Source organism: Myotis daubentonii, chromosome 5, assembly GCF_963259705.1.
Source record: "Myotis daubentonii chromosome 5, mMyoDau2.1, whole genome shotgun sequence".
In the NCBI taxonomy this organism is placed as follows: Eukaryota; Metazoa; Chordata; class Mammalia; order Chiroptera; family Vespertilionidae; genus Myotis; species Myotis daubentonii.
In genome coordinates this window covers 23,324,326-23,339,177 of record NC_081844.1, presented here as the reverse complement: position 1 = coordinate 23,339,177, position 14,852 = coordinate 23,324,326, and the positions used below count along the sequence as shown (strand labels likewise).

The window sequence follows — 14,852 nt, the reverse complement described above, 5'->3', positions numbered from 1 at the left end:
AAATCCTCTCCTGTCACCATATATTAGGGCCATTTTAAAGTCAGGCTTGCTTTCTTATTGTTGAGTTTTAAGAGATCTTTTTGTATTTTGGATAACAGTCCTTTATCAGATATCTCTTTTGTAAATATTGTCTCTCCCAGTCTGTGGCTTGTCTTTTTATTCTCTTGACAGTATCTTTTTCAGAGCAGAGAATTTTAATTTTAATGAAGTCCAGCTTATCAATTATTTCTTTCATGGATTGGACCTTTTGTGTTATATTTAAAAAGTCATCACCAAACTCAAGGTCATCTAGATTTCTTCTACATTATCTTTGCTCCATTGTATTTCCTTTATCAAAGATGAGTTGATTATATTTGTGTGGTCTATTTTGGGGCTCTCTATTTTGTTCCATTGATCTATTTGTCTATTATTTTGCCAATATAACATTGTCTTGGTTATTGTAGCTTTTTAGTATGTCTTGAAGTCCATAGTATCAGTCTTCCAACTTTGCTTTTCTCCTTCAATACTTCTCCAAAAAACTTTAGAATTAGTTTGTTGATATCCACAAAATAACTTGCTTGGATTTTGATTGTGATTACATTGACTCTACAGGTCCAATTGGGAAGAATTGGCATCTTGACAATATTGAGTCTTCTTATCCATGAGCATGGACTATCTCTCCAGATTATAGTGATTTTTAAAAATTTGTTGTAATTTCTTGACTGTTTATTATGTGCCAGCCATTGTACTAAGTGCTTACCTGTTTGACCTTAATTACTCCTTCCAGCAGCCTGTGGGGTAAAAAGTCATGTCTCCATTTTACACAAAGAAACTGAGGTTCAGAGAGCTAAGGCACTTTCCCAAAAGCACACAGCTAGCAAGTGCTAGAGCTAGGATTTGAACCCAGCTCTGCATCCAGAATTAGGGTCTGCCTCATTTGTTTTTGGAAATTTACAGGGCATTTACTGCTATGCAACATTATACCTGGAGTGACAGCCGCATTCCATCTCAGTATCACTCTTTTATTTTATTTTTTTTTATTGATTTCAGAGAGGAAGGGAGAGGGAGAGAGAGATAGAAACATCAATGATGAGAGAGAATCATTGATTGGCTGCCCCCTGCACACTCCACACTGGGGATTGAGCCCACAACCCAGGCATATGCCCTTGACCAGAATTGAACCAGAATTCAGTCCGCAAGCTGATGCTCTATCCACTGAGCCACACTAGCTAGGCTGTATCATTCTTGAATGCTTTCATCCTGACCTGCAAATGTATGGATTATCAGATTTGGTTTTCATCATTTATACCCTCCAACTCCCAAAGATCTTGGTACTCATTCCTGACCAGTAAGTATCCAGACCAGAAGGCAGAGATCAAACGGTCTTTTGGCTGATCCATCCTTGCAACTCAACATAACTGGATTAGCTGGTAATTGTTTTAGCAGCCAAATGAATGCAATCTGCAGTTATATATTTGGGGCACTTGTTTCAGAGATGCTAGCCTGGTTCAATTGAATGACACTCTGAAAGCCAGGATGGTAATCTGCTGCTGATTGATAAAACTCGAGCTGGCAGATGTGTTAAAGATTAGAACCAATGGCTGAGACTGATTTCTGGAGGGGCACTGTTAAACTGCTTCTGTCTAGGATACTAATGAGATTATAAATTTTCCTATCTGATTAACATTAGTAATTTGGATGAAAGAGGGTCAGGGGCTACCTACTTTAGTCATTTGATGATTCTATGAAGATTTCTTGCTCATCATCCCCATTTGCCAGGCAATACTAAGATTTCAATATTAGAGATTCACTCTTTGGCCAAATAAATTTTTGTAATATGTAAAGTGAATCCATAATGATAATGAACCTGGAGCCATATCACACTTTAGGTGAATGAATTAAGTTCTTTCTGGAAAAGGATGATTGAGCATTTGGGGATTGGTGGACTTGGGAAGATTCTGAGGAAGGAAAGGGGAACCCCAACATGTCAAACTTCATAGGCAAGCTTTGGGAATGCTATTTGGTGAGTGAAAATATTTCTGCCATTTTAATGGTAGTTTAATTGAAAATGTGTGTGGCTATCCTTGCTTGTCACAAAACTAGGGGTGCTACTGACATTTAGTGGGCATATGCCAGGGGTGCTAAACAGTCTACAGTACACAGGACAGCCCCAAATAACAAAAACTGTTCCACCAAAAATGCCAACAATGCCACCATTGATAACACTAGAGAATGCCACAGTAAGGCTGGTAAGTTTGCCCCTTTCACAGCAGTGATTATCAAACCTGGCTGTACCCCAATAAAAATCAGGGGGTTCCTGGCCAGTGTAGCTTAGTTGGTTGGGCATCATCCCATGACCAAAAAGTTTCCTGTTCGATTCCTGGTCAGGGCACATGCCCAGGTTGTGAGTTTGACCCCTGATAGGGAACATGCAGGAGGCAGCCCATCAATGTTTCATTCTCACATCGATGTCTCTCTCTCTCTCTCTCTCTCTCTCTCTCTCTCTCTCTCTCTCTCTCTTCTTCTCCCCTTCTCTCTATAAAAATCAATAATATAGCCGAAACTGGTTTGGCTCAGTGGATAGAGCGTCGGCCTGCAGACTGAGAGGTCCCAGGTTCGGTTCCGGTCAAGGGCATGTACCTGGGTTGCGGGCACATCCCCAGTGGGAGATGTGCAGGAGGCAGCTGATCGATGTTTCTCTCTCATCGATGTTTCTGACTCTCTGTCTCTCTCCCTTCCTCTCTGTAAAAAATCAATAAAATATATTAAAAAAATCAATAATATATATATAAAGAAAACCAGAGGGAGGGAGAGCCCAGGAATCAGAATTTTTATGACACTTTGCAGGGTGGCCTGATATGCAGCCAGCTTGTCTGCTTTCTAGGCATGGCTCGGGGCATCTGAAGGACTATTCTTTGTCTTCTGGTAAAAAGGAGGCCAGATTTTTTTGTAGGGACTTTGGGGTGCAATTACCACAGACCACCCTGACAAGTGGTGCTACCAGGTCTACATTCAGAAGCGTTACAAACATGTTCTGTTGAAGTACAACCCACACAGAAAACTGCACAGCTCATAAGTGTAGAGCTCAATGAACATGTGCAAAATGCACAAAATTTACAAAGCGAACACACCTGAGTAATTATTACCCAGAACGAGAAGTTTCCAGAAGGCCCCATAGGGCCCCAAGGGTGGCCACTACTCTGACGTCGAACGGCATAGATTCGTTTCTTCCATTTTGAATTTTATATAGCAGGGACATGTTCTATATACTGTGTTCTATTGCATGTATGGCTTCTTTGGTTCAAGATCATGTTTGTGCGATTCACCTGTGCACTTGTGTGTAGCTCCAGAGAGCTCCGTGTGTGAATGTTACATGGTATATTGATCTAGTCTATTGACAGACATTTGGGAAGGTCCCAATGTTTAGCTAGTTTAAGTATGCTGTTTTCACATTTTAAGGTGTCTTTTAGTGGACAAACATCCTCAGTCCTCCTAAATCTATACCAAGGTGTGCCCATGCTGAGTCACAGGGTAGTCAAATATTCAGCGATGGTAGAAATGGCCAAACGTTTTCCCCAAAGTAATTATACCAAGTTACACTCCATCCAATAGAGTACGAGAGTCAGGAGTGGTTTTAGATCCACGTCAGTGACCCGGGCACGTTTTTAAACCTCTCTCAGCCTCAGTGTTTTATTCTGTGAAGTAGAACTTCTGTGAAGACTCAGTAGAAGCTTTACTTTGGTGGTTGGTCTTTCCTGAAAAGCTCTGGAGTCTTTTAGAAATCTGTGCAGGTGATGCTCATGCAACGAAACTCAACAATCTACTCAGGAGAGTCTATCAGAACAAGTTATATGCAAGTTCGCTTCGTACAGTGAAACTTTCTTATATGACTGGCTGTTTGCATCCATTCACATGGGATAACTTTTTTTTAACACTTAAAAAAATTCTAATCTGAGTACAATTTTAGAGAGAGGAAGGGATAGAGAAAGAAAGAAAAAGAACCACTGGATGTGAGAAACACTGATTGGCCATCTTCCCTAAGTGCCCAGACCCTCAATGGGGACCCAAACCTGCCAACCCAGTTATGCACCCAGACTAGGAATCGAACTGGCAACCTTTCAGTACACAGGACAATGCTCAACCAACTGAGCCACTGCAGCCGGGCTCATGGGATTACGTTTTGTTTCATGTTAATTGTCATGTGTTTTTGAGACAACATCTAATACAAATGTCATTAATATTTGTTGAAACGTCTACACACCCCATCTCCTTCCAACTCTGCTCGCTTTTGGTTTCTTATCATTTTGTTTATACCTTGACAAGTTAGGAAATCTTGAAGGTGCTGTAGGCAACCTGTAAAGGCTTATCCACAGACACAGAATGGGGAATTTATATAAAGATATGTCGTCTTTTTCAGAATGCCCCAAATGAATGCAAGTACTGATGGGGGGGGGGGGGGGGCGGGTGGTGGGTGCGTTAACTAGAAATCAAGTAGCTGAGGCTTGAAAAAATACTTGTCTTCTTCCTCCTCTTCCCTTCTCACCTCCCCTACCCCTGCTTCCAGGCTATACATTGCTTTGTGAAAATTCAGTGGTTTCTTGGTCAATCTACTTTGGAAGACAGTTGGGTGACATTGTATAAACCCTGTGACCCAGAAATTCCATGCCTAGGGCTATTCTTACAGAGATGCACGCTTATAGGCGCCCGAAGGCAAGGGTGTTTAAGGGCCCCAAATGGAAACAACCCAAATGTCCACCAACAGGGTAATGGATAAACAAACTGTGGCGGACTTTCAGTGGAATACTATACAGCGGTGAAAGCGAATCGGTTGCAACTACATGTGACAACAGTTGAATCTTAAAGACATAATATTGAGCCAAAGAAGCCAGCCCTCACAGAATACATGCTACTGGATTCCATTTAGATAAAACAAAAAAGATGCAAAGCAGAACGGTATTGTTTAGGAATGCACAATAAGGTAGTAAAGGTATAAAGAAAAGCAAGGTTGTTGACACCATCAAGTCAGGAGAGAGATTACTGCTGGGGGCGAGGGGTGTGTTTTTATGGGGTGCTGGCAATGTTTCTAGCTCTGGATTTGAGTGTTAGTTTTATGAGTATTTATTTCACAGCAGTTTCTTACCCTGTATAGTTATGCTTTAGGCATTTTTCTGTGTTTATTCAACTTCACAATATAAAAGAGGGGAATGGGAAATAAACCACACTTGCTCATGCGAAGTGTATCGCCCAGAGGCCCTATCCAGGCAACTAAGACCTGGTTAGTTATCTGCTCCTGGCAGTTAGGATCTGCCAACTCGGGGGTCTTTTCAGAGATGGGGTGAATCTTTTAAAAAATAATTTTTATTTTTCAGTTGCAGTTGATATACAATATTATATCAGTTTCACGTGTACAACCCGGTGATTAGTCATTCTATCACTAAGTGATCATTCCGATAAATCTCATACTCATCTGACACCACACATAGTTATTGCAATATAATTCACTGTATTCCCTATGCCAGACTTTATATCCCCATGACTATTTTGTAACTACCAATTTGTACTTCTTAATTCCTTCCCTTTTTTACCCAGCTCCTCAAATCCCCTCCCATCTGGCCACCATCAAAATGGTCTCTGTATCTATGAGTTTGTTTCTGTTTTGTTTGCTTATTGTTTTTTATATTCCAAATATTAGTGAAATCATACGGTATTTGTCTTTCTCTGTCTGACTTATTTCACTTAGCGTAACACCCTCTAAGTCATGTGTCTCTTTTATTCCAGCGTGCCAGGCCCCTGTGATATGAAACTTGGACAGAAGTACCCAGTTTTCAAATGTTGTCTTTTGCTAAATAGGCCACAGTTTGTGTAGAGATGGACTAATCGCACCTCTAGACACCAAACCCCTTCTTTTTAAAGTTGTTTCCTCCCTCCCTTTCTCCCTCCTTCTGCCTGCAAGATGCTGGGTGCGCCCGGTTGTCTGCAACTGAAGTAGATGGAACCCGTAGGAAAACAAGGTTTCCTCCCCGGGAGGAGGAATCTTTCGTCCCAACTTCCCCCCAACCTCCCGACCATCGGCTCTCCCCTCTCCCCCTCCACAAACTCCGCGGATCCTGGTCCCCTCGCGCCTTCGCGATTGGTCGCGGGCCATCATGTGTCGACACTCTGGGTGGGTCTTTCTCGCTTTCAACTCATCAATCGCTTCTCTTTGGGGTTCGGCTGCCCAGTGGTTCAGACCTTTGCGCCCATTTTCCTCTTTCCTTCCTCTTCACCCACCCCTTCACACCAGTCTTATTTTAGCAAAACCTAGAGGAGGAGGAGGAGGCTTTTGGAGGGGGAGGAGGGAACGCCAGGCATTGCAGCATCCGGGAGCAGCTATTGAGTGGCTAAGCGACGGCGCATACCTCTCTCTCTCTCTCTCTTTTTTTCCCCCTGTTGGGAATTTTCAGGATTTCATTGCTGCAATTTAACCCCAGGATGAGGCACGGTTGAGCGAAGCGCTGCGCGCACACACACTCACACTCAAGCAGAAGAGGCAGCCGCGGGTTGATTCAGGAAGAAAAAAAAAAAACCGGCCTCAAGACTCCTTAAAAGCCCCCCTCCGCCTCCGCCCCGAGCGTTTCCCTCCCCTCCCTCCTCTCCTTACCCCGTTAATATTTCTTACTTTAATTTTATTTTTGGGCTACGGATCTTGGACTTTTCAGGTCTAGGAACTCAAGCGAAACAAAAAGGGCGATTTCTTCATTGGGGAGGGGGAGCTGCCCTCCCCCCACCAAAGAGTTGGTTTTTCTTTTTTTCTAATAAAATTTTAAAAAAATGGGCCGGGCGCACTCCTTTTGCAAGACGCCAGCCTGACCCGTACCTCGGAGGGATTTGAAGCTTCCACCGCGTCCCGGGGGGCGTCCTTTGCCAGCCGTTCGCATCTTAAAGGGGGTGTGCGTTGGTTGTGTGTGTGTTGTTGTTTTTTTAAGTGCCTTTTTCTTTTTTTCTTTTTTTTTTTTCTCGGAGTGGGTGGCCTGGGGATTGCCTGGATTCCTCCCTCGGTTATTTTTGCCTCGCTTCCCTCTCCCCTCCCCCCTCCCGGCCCCCGCGCCCCGCCCCCGCCCCCTCCTCCCGCCCCTCCTTCTCCGGGGTCAGCCAGGAAGATGTCCCGAGCTGCTATCCCCGGCTGGGGCCGGCCAGCCGCCTGGTGAGCCCCCGACCCGAGGCGCCGAGCCGCCGCCGCCCGATGGGCTGGGCCGGGGAGCGTCTCCGCAGTCGCAGCTCCGGCCGCCGTCTTCGCAGCCCCGGCAGCATCAGCAGCGGCAGCGGCGGCGGCGGCGTCTTCCGCATCGTTCGCCGCAGCGTAACCCGGAGCCCTTTGCTCTTTGCAGAATGGCCCGCTTCGGAGACGAGATGCCGGCCCGCTACGGGGGAGGAGGCTCCGGGGCAGCCGCCGGGGTGGTCGTGGGCGCCGGAGGCGGGCGAGGAGCCGGGGGCAGCCGGCAGGGCGGGCAGCCCGGGGCGCAAAGGATGTACAAGCAGTCAATGGCGCAGAGAGCGCGGACCATGGCCCTCTACAACCCCATCCCCGTCCGACAGAACTGCCTCACGGTCAACCGGTCTCTGTTCCTCTTCAGCGAGGACAACGTGGTGAGAAAATACGCCAAAAAGATCACCGAATGGCCATATCCTTTGCCCGAAGCCCGGCAGCTGCGCCTCCCCCTCCTCCCTCCGCTTCCCCTCTTCCAGGCTGGGAGGGAGACCCGGGGGTTGATGGGAGGTGGGGGGGTCTTCCAGGGGCTGGGAGAGGGGGCACCGGGGAGGAGTGTGCGGAGTCTCTCCACCCCGAGCGGGGTTGAGCTACGGTGCAGGCTTGGGGTGGGGGGACCCGGGGAGTGGATTTCTCCGAAGAACCTCTTCCAGAAGGAGGGCTGGGCCCTGGGGTCGAGCAGGGGCCTTGGTGGGGCCTTTGGAGCCAGTTCCAAAGGTGTCAGGGTTCTCCCTAATGAGCCGGGGCCGCGGCCTGAGCGCACTGGCCAGGGCCGGGGAGCCGTGGGGGCACTGGCTGGGTATCCTTAGTCTCCCCTCACCAGCATTTGCGGTTGCCACAGAGCCAGAGCCCCATTCCAGCTCGCTGGCCTGTCCACCGGCCTTCCCCAGGCGGGGGCCGCACTCTTGGGGGTACTTAGAGGTGTCCAGGGCCAGGAGTGAGGAGGAGAACATGTGGCCTTCACCCTGAGGGGCCAGCACTGGCCAGAGTGGGCCGCTAGCCTGGACAGGTGGAGGGCACTTCATCTCCCATGGCCTCTCGTCTTTTGGGGTGTAGCAAGCATCCCAGTGGCCCCATCTGGGGCCCTGACCTGGAAGACCCAGTATGAGCTCTCTCGGGAGGAAAGATAGGGCAGGAGAGAATGTTGGGTCCTGCCTAGAGGGCCGTGCCAGGCCCTGGGCTGGATTCAGCTTCTCCCACCCCTGGGAGCCGCGAGGGGACAGCAGGAGGATCAGCACCCATGTGGACATCTCAGGCAGGTAAACGCCTTTTTCTTTTTTTTAAACCAAAAGATCCAGAGAAAGGTGAGGACCAGATTTTCCTCTGTTCAGATGCTATCAAAATGCAGATCCCCGGTGTTTCTTTAAATCTGTGCCTGCTTGAAATAAACCTTAAGGAGGGCTTAACATCTGTTGAGATGTAGGCAGGCAAGGATGGGTAATTAGTCGGGCTCTCTAGCAGTTATCTAAGCATGACCCAGATTCCAAGGTGGGGGTGGTGGTGGGGGGGGGGACGCACCCTGCTCCCCAGGCTGGCTGGCCACCGTGTCATGCCCAAATGTGCCACTTCTTGGCAAGGTTCCAACTGGCTGCTCTCAGTGTAAAAATGAACCGGGCTGCCTGGGTCCCCAGGACTCGGCAATGAACCCCCATCCATGTTGCCTATGGTTCTGACTTATACTCGACAGGGCTGGGCCTTGGGGTGGTCCTGGGTTGGTTATTTGCAGAGCACAGTGGTGGCTGGCTGGATTCACTTTCAGTGGGACTCAGTATTGAGCCAGGCTTTTGGCTTCTGGGTGCTTACATTGTCACTGAGGTTTTGGAGTGTGTGAACAGTTTACTCTGAGGGTGGTGAAATTAAAGAGTTTCTGCTGGGGCCCATCTGGAGGGGTGTACCCCTAAACCACAATGGGTGCCCAAAGCAGGAGCCAGGTCTCTTTGCCTGCTAAGTTCCAACCTCTCAGAGGTCTTGTGATCACTCTGCCTGCCTCCTCCCGACCCCTGGAGGACTGGTGGGAGCTTGGAGGATGGCAAGGTGTCAATGTGTGCACTGCTCAGCTAACTCCAGGGGGTGTCCAGGAGGAATTCACTGGTCTGACAGGTTTCCAAGTTGAAAATGGCTTTAGATTGCCTTCTAGATCATGGATTTGGCATCTCCTAAGAGGAAAGGGAGGAAGTGGAAGTCTAATGTGTCCTTAGTTCACCCCGGTCGGTCCGGCCTGAATCCTGCAGAGAGGACTGTTGGGGAGGCAGGGGATCGCTCAGGGCAGGGGTGCAGGTGACTTAGGAGTGTTGGTGGTACTTGGGGTTTTTTTTTTTGGCTTTCTGGCTCTGGGTAGCTTTGTGATGAGTTTGTGCATTTTGCTCTCTGCAGACAATTTTTGTTCTCCCTTTGGCCTGAGGCAGCAAGCACATTATACAGCCTCACTCTAGAAGGGAAGGCTCTCCATCCCCCAGTCTGTCACAGAGCAGGTCACCCAGGACTGAGCTTTTTCCGGGAGGATGAGATGGGTGAGGACGGAGAGCTGGGGGCCTGGATCGGGGAATTCAGGCCAGTGCAAGGAGGTGGAAACGCCGAGGAGTCAGTGTGCCAGGGCAGAATGTTGACTTCTAAATCCAAATACTCCTGCCATTTAAGAAAGTGTTTACATACTTATTCTGAACTTTTAGAATCAAGTCGGATGTATGTATAAGAAAGTGCACAAGCTGAGTCCCGCTTACAAGTGTTCACAAAGTGAAGGCAAGCATGCAACTGGCACCCAGGTCAAGAAAAAAGATGCGACCAGTCTCCCCCCCCCCCCCCCCAACCTAGCACCTTCCTCATGCCCCCTCCCAGTCATTCCCCTACAAGGGTAGCTGCTACCCTGATCTAACCGCAATTGGTTCCTTTTGCTTCTTTGAACCTCCTGTAAATGGAGTCGCAGGCTGTGTTATCTGGTATCTGGCTTCTTTAGCTTAACAAGATTCATCCATGTTGCTGTGAATAGTTCTAGGCAGTTCCTTCTCATGGCTGTGTGGTGTCTTATTGTGTGACTCTAACACAGGTACTTATTTTGAGGGCCACTGGGGTAGTGTCTAGATTGTGCGGTTGGGAACATTGCTGTACTCGTCTTTTGTTAAACTTTTCCTTTGCATTTCTCTTGGGCCTATACCTAAGGAGTGGACTTGGCCCTGCCATTCTCTGGTACATGTGTTTTTGGAAACGGCATTAACTAAGGGTTGTCGTTGAATCTGGAAAACAGCTTCCTCACTGTCCTTGGAGGAAGAGTGAGTGCAGGTTTCATGAACTTGGCTGTATGCGTCCTGGGCCTAAAAGTGTTACTTACAGCGTAGCACGCTGGTGGAGGGTGCAGCCTGATCTCCCCACGCTCACAGGCACTTGGCCATTGTGACTTCTTACTCTTCTGCACACACACACACACACACACACACACACACACCCCCAGCAGCGCCAGCTTGAAGCCAGCAATGAGAATTAAGCATTCTCATTAATTTTATTTCTCTCTTCCTAAGTAAGAAAACCGAAATGGAAGTTGTGGATGCTCAGATTTACACTGCTGCTGCCTTTTGCTCTTGGAGTAAAAGCCGGGCGGCAAGCCATCTTGACCACACACCTTGGTTGCATGTTTTTGTTGATTGGAAGTCTGATCTAAAGATGGCTGTGACAGGCTCTGGTGACGGCTTCTAAGGAGCACAAATCTGTCAGCTCAAGAAGTTGCATCTGCCAACCTTCCGAGAGCCCCCACTTAATGCCACTCGCTCCTTCTGATGTGCCACCAAGCGCCACTGTGAATGTCATCTTCCCCCAGTCCTGCTGATGCCAGCAGTTCTCCCCCGGAGCAGGGTATAGGCATTTGGGCCATTGCAAGAGCCGTGGACCCAGGTTTGTGTGTTTGCACGCTGGGTCTCCAGAATCACGTGTGGATTCTGGCTTTTCATCTGTGTGTTTTGGGAATCGCAACAGGAAGCCCAGAGTCCCACCACATCAGGTAACCTGTGGACATTGGCCGACTGGCATTCCCACAGTTTTTTTTTTTTTTTTTTTTTAATGAAAGGCTCTTTAAAGACAACTGAGAAACAGAGGGAGCTCTGGGAGAAGTTGGAGCCCATCCTGAAAAGTAGAATGTGCTAGAAGATACTTCTCTAGAGGGCAGGACAGTATGATCCCTAGGTCCTTCTACTAGATCAGCACGGCCGGCATTTTCAAAAGAGCAAAATTCTGGGAAGTAAGAATTAGCATGGCTTTTTTTCCCCTTTTTTCTTTTTTTCTACAAAGGTGCCTTCCCTTCTCTGAAAAACCTACCTCGAATGGCCGGAGTTTACAGTTTTAATGTACAGTCCGAATGTATCCCACCGGTGTGCGTTTTGGTGTGTTTCCCCGTAGCAATGCTAGCTAGGCTTAGTAATGGGGTACTGTGCCAGCCCCCCCGGGAGTGTTATGTGTACTTTGCTGTGCTTCTCAAATGTTCCTGTGCATGAGGATTATCTTGTTAAAGTGACGGTCCTGGTCCAGAAGGTTTGGGGTGGGGCCTGGGATTCTGCTCTTCCAACACACTTCTAAGGGTTGCCCATGCTGCTGGTTTGTGGGTGACTCCTAGGGTATCGAGGTCATATCACAGATGCATCCTGTTACCTCCCCCCCCCCCTTTTTCTTAAAAATCAGGTTTGTTGAGATATATTAGCAAGTTCACCCCTTTTAGCATACAGCTCTGTGAGTTTTAACAGATACATGCAGTCATGTAGCCACCACCAAAATCAAAGTAGGGAACAGTCTGTCACCCCAAATTACCCCCCTAACACCCCTTTGAGCCAGCTCCCCACTGCCAAAGCCCCTTGCTAGCACTAATCTGTTCTCTGTCCTTACAGTTTTGCTTTTTCCAGAAGGTTATATAGACAGAATCCCACCGTGTGTAGTCTTTGAGTGTGGCTTCTTTCATGCAGCCTTTGCAATCCATTCATTCATGGTACCAGTGGTACCAGTCGTTCATTCCTTTTCAGTGCTGCGTAATATTCCACGAGAGGGATGGACCAGAGCCTGTTCATCCACTTCCCAGTTGAGGAACATTTGGGATGCTTTCAGGTCGGATGATTATGAATAGAGCCACTGTAAGTGCTGGCAGATGGGTTTTAGTAGGAAGCATTGGGAGCCTACATTTCACTTCTCTTGGGTAAATAAATAGCCAGGGGTAGGATTGCTGGGTTGTGCAGTAAGTATATGTTAAACTGTGTAAGAGACCGCCAAACTGTTTTGCAAAGTGGTTGTGCCATTTTAACATTCCTACCCTTGTTATCCTTCTAAAAAAGCATCGAGCTCTAAATGCCAAGGCACATGTGGCCTCAAGGGTTTAGGGTAAAGAATTGTGGGTGTGTAGAAAGTGCTGGAAGTGGTAGCATTAAGTGCCAGTCAGAGGACTAGGGAGAGTGAGAATGTTATCTGTAGCCAGGTGCCTGCACTGGTTTGAAATGTAGGGAGAGCAGGGAGTGTGGCGTGGGGGGGCATTGGTTCTGCTGCTCAGCTGTGAAAAGTCAAGGCTGTGAGAGCCAGGCCCGCCCCCTGCAGTCCCACCGCGCCCTATAAACGTTTGTCTAGTGAGTGAAAAAGGCCTCTCTGCCTCGTTTGCCAAATCATATGGGTCTGATTCGCCCTTGTGCCAATGTTTTAGGTTTTTGATGGGTTTTAGTTGTGTGATGGGGGAGTGGAGTGCATGAGGTTATCAGACCAGAGAAGGTCTCTGAAATTTTAGTGCTTGAGAAGCTGGGGAACAGTGGCCCCTTGTGAGTGAAGTCCTTCCGTGCCTTGGGGGTGAATGTCTGTTGAGTGCTTGTGGCTTGTGGCCCCCCTCCCGTCACCCCCAAGTCGCAAACACACGTGTACTTCCTCAGTGATCGAAGGCACCACCGTGAAAGTGGGCTCCGTGCAGAGATGGTCAGAGCCCCCATCGTGAATACATTTCTGCGAATGCTAACTCAGCTTCGTAGAAAGGACTGGGTGGTGCCATGAAAGAAGGCAGAGAGAGGGGAAGCGCTCCGGACTCCGGGTCAGCCTAGGTTTGAATGACTCAGTTTCCTCGTGTGCATGATGGGAATACTGCTTCTGATAGCATCTCCCTCACACAACTCTTGGGGAGTTTAAATGGGGTCACACATGGTAAACACTCAGCACAGTGTCCTGCATGGAGAAAGCCCCCAAAATACATGAGCCATAATATCAGAGACCACTTTTATCCTAATGTTCTTTTTGGGAAACTTTGGCTTTTTGGGAAATGAGGCTCTCGGGGTACAGGGGGAGCAAAGGGCCCTGTAACTGGCCAGTTTGACTTTAGTCATCTGAGTGGGGCACTCTTCAAAGTACCCCTCGGAAGCTTTTGGAGGTAAAAATCATGCCCACTTGACCCATTTTCCTATTTCCTTTGATGTAAGACAGAATTAATTGTCTTCCCCTCCCTTGATCCCTCCCTCTGATGGTGACAAGGTGAAGGAGTTTTAAAATATATACTTAGCTTTCTCCCCTTCCCCCCATGTCCCACCACAAACTCATCTCCCTTTGAGCTTGTCAAGAGTCCCGCCCAGGATGGAGACCACAGGCCTAGGACAGCTGCTGTGGCTACCCCAGGTGACCACTGAGAGTTAACAACTGAACCCTGCTTTGGGGTTAGCTTAGGTCCCCCTATCCCCTCCCCCAATTTCTCTCTTTCTTCTTTCTCTCTTGGAAGAATAGAGAAGGCAAGTAACATTCCAGAGGAGAGGATCAGGTGGTTGGCCTCAGTAACGTGGGTTTCAAAAACCACCAAGAGTGAGTTCTTGTCTGGGTGACCAGATGTCCCAGTTTGCCCAGGACTGCCCCGGTTTTAGCATCTCAGGAAACCCAGCAGTTCTAGGCAAACTGGGATGTTGGTCACCCTAGTGGTGAGTTCTTAACAGTGAAGAGGAGGGGAGCAAGAGATGGTTCCGTGGCCCAGGAGAGGAGAAGATAGGTAATTTTTTCCCTCTGAGAAAGCCAAGACTTTTGATCGGAATGAAGTTGGCTTTTGGAGGCTGCCCACTTAAGGCAGCTAATTCAAACGAGATCCCGGCTCTGAAGCAAATTTCCGGAGTTAAGTCTGGATCAAGTTTTGTCATCTCTCTTGGGTCAGACATGACTTTACTTTCTGTTCAGACTGGGAACACCCTTGGGGCTTCCCTGAAGGGGCTCAGTGCTCAGGTTGGACCTGGAATTCAGAGTCAGCAGCCTCTCCCCCTGCATAACCCTGCTCACGGGCCAGGGACCCCTCTCTGGAGCCATGAAAGAAACTCAACTTGGTCACCCACCTGCCAGTAAATAATAATCACACTGTGAACTTCTGTACTCATTTTAGGCCCGTGTGTATGATAAACCAATTTTAAGGTATTTTATCCAAGCAGTGTTTGCGGGAGGCCTAAGTCTGGTCTCAAAAATAAACTGACAGATTTCTCTTAAATGAGACACATTGGGGGTGACCTAGAACTTGCTCTGGGGTAGGGGTTATGTGGTTTCTTACCTCCCAGAACTTGCCATATTCTTTTATCTCCTTGACCTTTATTATTTTCTTTATTAAGAATAATGGGACTGGAGGGTGCGGGGAACCTTCATTTGCTGCTGTGCAATGTTT

General features: G+C 48.0%; 1 protein-coding gene across 9 annotated transcripts in view; it reads left to right on the top strand.

Moving 5' to 3' along the window:
• The window catches only part of CACNA1A (calcium voltage-gated channel subunit alpha1 A), a 304,210-nt gene that overhangs the window by 80,054 nt on the left and 209,304 nt on the right, over positions 1-14,852 (top strand). For 5 of the 9 annotated variants that reach the window (XM_059696565.1, XM_059696563.1, XM_059696564.1 and 2 more), the window contains one exon: positions 7,347-7,640. The exons of 1 other annotated variant lie outside the window; for it this stretch is intronic. In XM_059696565.1, the coding sequence (XP_059552548.1) occupies positions 7,347-7,640 (294 nt within the window). Of the gene's footprint in view, positions 1-6,330; positions 6,909-6,951; positions 7,641-8,429; positions 8,485-14,852 lie in introns of those variants that run through there. 3 more of the 9 variants (XM_059696568.1, XM_059696567.1, XM_059696570.1) reach the window with 3 other exon arrangements.